The sequence below is a fragment of the Rhipicephalus sanguineus genome, chromosome 3 (assembly GCF_013339695.2).
Source record: "Rhipicephalus sanguineus isolate Rsan-2018 chromosome 3, BIME_Rsan_1.4, whole genome shotgun sequence".
Classification (NCBI taxonomy): domain Eukaryota; kingdom Metazoa; phylum Arthropoda; class Arachnida; order Ixodida; family Ixodidae; genus Rhipicephalus; species Rhipicephalus sanguineus.
In genome coordinates, this window is record NC_051178.1 from 70,687,238 (window position 1) to 70,692,298 (window position 5,061).

The 5,061-nt window shown below is 50.1% G+C and overlaps 1 protein-coding gene across 1 annotated transcript; it reads right to left on the reverse strand.

Annotated features, from left to right (window-relative positions):
* Positions 1-427: 427 nt before the first annotated feature.
* LOC125757829 (uncharacterized) lies at positions 428-3,107 on the reverse strand. The gene is made up of 4 exons (XM_049414016.1): positions 2,603-3,107; positions 1,917-2,150; positions 1,362-1,531; positions 428-436 (listed from the first exon to the last, which is right to left on the reverse strand). The coding sequence occupies exons 1-4, from the start codon at positions 3,105-3,107 to the stop codon at positions 428-430; spliced, it is 918 nt and encodes a 305-aa protein (XP_049269973.1).
* Between the last annotated feature and the right edge of the window lie 1,954 nt (positions 3,108-5,061).

Consider the following 5,061-nt stretch of genomic DNA (forward strand, 5'->3'; position numbering starts at 1 on the left):
AATGACAGTAAAGTGTACGCTTGTTCCTTTTGTTCGGTGTTTACCAATGTCCATGTGCTCCCAACATGTTTGATGTAATAGTAGCGTATGTGGACGTTTCTTTTTTTTTTACATCGCAGCTAGAAGGCACAATGCCAGGGACACGAATTATGCCTTCCTCGAAAAAAGACTGAGGCACGACCTGCTGCTGAAAGAAAAAGACTTCGCCCTCGAGTCAAGGCGTCTAGCGCTTCAGGAAGAACGGCTGGCCTGGAAGAAGGAGCGTATTGCTAATGAGGGTCGCCTTGTTGCAGTGCTTGATGACACAAGAAGGGAGTGATACTTGACGAAAGCCAGCAAAAGAACGCGACACGTTCTTTTGTGTCGTTCTCGTGTCCCGTTCTTTTGCTGGCTTTCGTCAAGTATCATGAACCAACTGGCCCAGATCTCAACTCTTCTGCAAGAAGGGAGATTGCAGAGCAATGGGCTGAGGAGCGAAGAATGCGAGCTGAAGAACGCGAGCGCGACAGAAAAGAGCGAGCCGAAGAACGTGCACTTGCCGCATCTCAGCAACAGTCACTTACCAATGTAGTTGAAAAGTTGTTGGCTAGAATAAAATAACACTTTGCGTTCATTTTCTGCTCATAGAACATTTATTGCACCTGTGACATGCAATCTTGTTCACATGTAAAAAAAATGAACGAAATACTTTGGAGTTCGGCTGCATAAATGGTAGCAGTGCTGTTTCCCATGGTGCATTGCGAAGCATGTGCAAGCAACACAGCTGCTTTTTTTTTTGCATTGATTCCTCATAGAATGTACACTAACAAACCGGGGAATTTGACAAAGAGACGTACGTTGGTATGATTTTAAAGTTAATTTGCAAGGCTGTGTAAATACTGGACGCAGCAGCCTGGTCACCTAATTCCGCCTTGCGAGTGCAAATGTGCCACATTTCACGAATCATGAAACGAAAAAGCAGTACTGTTACGCCATTTATTACGCGCCAAAACTGGTCTTACAGTCAAGTAAACGAAAACTTTGAGGACATAAATACAATGGAAAACATTCGCATAATATACTCTACACCTTCGGTCGAAACAGCTTCGCACGCTTACCAGTTTGCTTTAAAATAAATAATGTGCATGTGCTGCAAATTACGGGTTCCTTTGCTTCAAGTATTCACGCAAAGAAGGTGGCTGCAAGTCAAAATACTCTGAAACCTGGCTGCCATACATACATGTGTGGCAGTTAGCCAGAATTGTGGCAGCTTTGTACATTTGGGCTAACTGCTGCCATAAAAGCTTCTGATTTTTTTTTAAATCCAGAAACGCGAATTCGCCAACTATTTTCCCAAAGCCCCACTCTACGGCTTGGCGAACAGAGCTCATCCCACGGTTGAAGGCCTGCTGTGCTGGTGTCAGGGTGTTCCCGCCATATGGTTTCATTACGAGCGGCAGCAGGGGATACGCCGGGTCCCCGTATACCACGAAGTCGTCGTCTTTTACAAGCCGCTCGAGCTTCGAGTATAGTCCGCTGCTCTCAAGAATTCCTGAAAAATAGAAATGCATCAATTGTTATTCTTATTGGACGAGCACAGAGTAACTCAGGCTGTTCAATGGCTTACGGATCTCCTTTAAAGCGCAGTGTTCTTATGAAAGATTCGTCTTGAGTAATACTTACACAGTATGTGAGAATGTGACAAAAAATGTAACAGATAATCTGTGAGAATGTGGCAAAAAAATGTAACAGATAACCTAATGAGGCAGGACACGAAAGGTGAGGCATGCAATTCGTTTTGTCAAAATAAGAATCACAATGAAGTGGCATGACTCAAGAGGGGTGATTGTTGCAGGGGTAATAGCACTCTCATAATGCCTGTGCAAGTACTACACAGTGTAATACTTTTTTTTCTGCAAAATAAAATCTTTCCTCGCCTGCATCATGTCGTCTTCCGGGGTAAGGTCCATCCAGTTGGCAAATAATGCTGTTCGGGCACATGACAGACTGATATTTTACACAGTGGCATCTCTTGTGCCCCGAGTAGTACTGTTCTTGGTTTCGTTTCGGTCTGCAAATAGGTCGAGCCGTTCCGTCGATGAACGCCCAACAGTTGCGAAGAGGCGCTCCTTTCCTTGCCACAGCCTGCAGAAAAATAAGTGCGAAAAAGGCTTTTCAATTTGCTTCCTCTGCATTCACTAGCTATACATTTTCTAACAAATCTGTAGCTCACATAACGTGTGTCGATATGGCTAACAATTGCTGTTCTAAAATATGCAAGGTCATCTAAGCACTGGATTTTGAAAATTTTATATTGACTGACTCGCCGCTTTCGGTATCGATTCCGTAATCGCGAAGGAACACGCCTTTTTCACACGAAACAAGACAAGTTCCTGTTCGGTCGTGTTTTTTAAGCTGTGCTAAACAGAACACGGGAACAACAGACTATGAACCGGACACTGTGTTTATGAAACAATGTTTTCGTATGTCAATGTTACATTAGATTAGTCCACAGGATATGTGAGACAATGCACGTGCGCTTTTCGACTCGATTTCAGTTAGTACTGTGTTAGTAAAAAGTGTCAAAGTAAACTTACTTCTGCAAGCGTGCCGAGGCAGCGGCGCGATAACCAACTATGGTTGTTGCAATCATCCAGCAGATGACCGAAGTTACTGGTGATGTGACAAAACATTTTTGAGGCCACAGAAGACATGACGGAGGCATGCAGACCAAAAATGTTCTTCAAATCGCACCATCTGTTTGGGTAGGCGAGGCGTCGAAGAGTAAGACACAAAGCAGTTTGCCCAGGAACAGTCACATTCTGCGCACTGACCACTGCTTGTGGCAATAAAAGAGCACTTGCTAGTTCGCCGAAATCTTCTTTCTCGAACCTGAACTGCAGCTTAAAAAGTTCAACGTCAATCCGTTCAATGTCCAGGAGGCCGTGGCGGGACCGGTACCTGAACAGCTCCCGTTCGCTTTTGCGCCTCAGCTCGTCTTCGAGGTCGTCGAAATAGCTGCCTCCTATCAGCAGTCGTCGTTCCTCATTGCTTAGCAGAATATCATCTATTTCTCCCCAAGACAAAACCGACAGAAGGTGACGATTCCATAGAACGCTTGCTTGCATTGCAATCCTTTAAATCCGTGACCCACTAGTGAACAATTCGACGTGACTATTCGCGTGCACAATGGGTAACTGTGTCGACTTCGTAGCTGCGCTAAAAGAGAGACGCGGCGCACGAACGCGCGCCGACCCCTCCCGGCCGAGGTGGCCGTTTCAGAAGCTGGCGTATGGCGACGCTGAGTAACACGCAGCTCCAGAGAGTGCAACGCTGGAATACACTTTTCAACTTTTGCGTCCGTCCAACTAAAGCTGTTCAGTGAGACGCGCTTTGCTACGTACGCGTGATCTCGCGCGTTGCGTACGCACGTGGCTGCGGACGCCCAACTAAATCTGTCTAATAACGGATACGGCGGCTCCAGTGTCGATAAGGGCAGACGCGCGAACGCCGTCCACAATCACGTCTAACACGTTCGATGAGCTTCGCTGAGGGCTTTCGCAGTTCGATAGCGTCGCAGCCCTTGCCTCGTGGAATGCGACGACTAGTTTTCCTGGTCACGTGGGACCGGACGTGGCCGCATCGGTGACAGTGATGGGCGTCGTGGTGACGGCGAACGGTGTGTAGATGGAGCTGGGCGAGACGACGGTGACATAGGCGGCCGTGAAACGTAATACGGGCGTCTTGACTGGCTGGGGATGGTTGAGGCGACACGAGGCTGCTGCACACGATTGCAATAGCGGCCGACATGACCGGCGCAACCGCACGCGAAGCAGATCGGGCGGTTGTCAGAATTGCGCCATCTGTTCGCCGGGGTAGGACACATCCATGGCGCAGGACGCGGTGGACGATGCGTCTGCTGATACGACTGCATGATGGGCTGCATCGGTGGCCTAGGTATGACGTCGGCAAACGCAGCCGGCACACTCGCGTCGAAGGCCTGAGGTCTGGCGGCGGCTTCGGCGTATGTGGGGCAGCCACAGGGATCGCTTGGGGTGACCTGGCTCCAACTTTCGCGTAACTAAGCGGTGCAGGCGCCGGAGGGGGCTGGTGGTATTCCGGTATGACCTCCGCGATTGCCTGCTGAATAGGGCAGGCGTAAGGGAGGCAGCAGCGTGGTCGACGGCTGTTCAACATGCTGCGGGTAAGGCAAGGCCAGTAGGGAGAACTGGCGGGCAGTTTCCTTGCGCACGAAGACTTGATCTCGGCGAGCAAGGCAGACTGATCAGAAATGGCCGACAAGCCAGCGAGATCGGCGTCGCGTGATGGAGGTCGACGGGTCAGCAACCGCTGCCGGCGCAGCTCTTCCATAGATTTGGCAGAGCGCGATCACCTCGGCCACAGTACAAGGGTTCTTGGCGAGCAGCATAGCGAAGGCATCGTCGTCGATGCCTTTCATAACGTTGCGGATCTTGTCAGACTCAGGCATGGCTGCGTCGGCTTTCTTGCACAAGTCCAGGACGTCTTCTATGTCGCTCGTAAAAGACTCACCGGTCTGCTGAGCTCGTTGACGTAAACGTTGTTCGGCTTACAGTTTACGAACGGCTGGGCGGCCAAACACGTCGATGATGGCGGTCTTCAAAGCAAACCACGTGGGGAAATCAGTGGCGTGGTTGTTGTACCACAGGCCCGCCACACCCGCGAGGTAGAAAACCAGGTTGCTGAGTTTGCCTGCCTCGTCCCATTTATTGGGTACGCTCACACGCTCGTACATCGCAAGCCAATCCTCAACGTCGGTCCCATCGGCGCCGGTGAAGATAGGAGGGTCGCGGATGCTGGGGACACAGGGGGGGGGGGGTCGTTGTGGGAGGAGGCGTTTTCTGAGCAGCGTCTTGAGGCATGATAGTTGGTAGGGTACGGGATCTAAGCTTCAGGGGCATCGAATGGGAGCACAGGACTCTCCACCAATTTGTTGAGGTGTTTATTTGACAGCAGTCGGCGACAATGCTCAATGGCGACAGTCGAGGACCACGGCCGCTACATAAAAAAAAAACAGGTGCGGCCTGCTGCGTCGCGTCGCCG

Excerpts from the sequence above, each read along its gene's own strand:
- LOC125757829 (XM_049414016.1), bottom strand. The coding sequence starts at position 3,107 with ATGCAAGCAAGCGTTCTATGGAATCGTCACCTTCTGTCGGTTTTGTCT. Across the intron at positions 2,151-2,602 it reads CAACCATAGTTGGTTATCGC|CCTTTTTCGCACTTATTTTT; the intron begins GCCGCTGCCTCG and ends CAAATTGAAAAG. Across the intron at positions 1,532-1,916 it reads CGGAAGACGACATGATGCAG|GAATTCTTGAGAGCAGCGGA; the intron begins GCGAGGAAAGAT and ends TCTATTTTTCAG.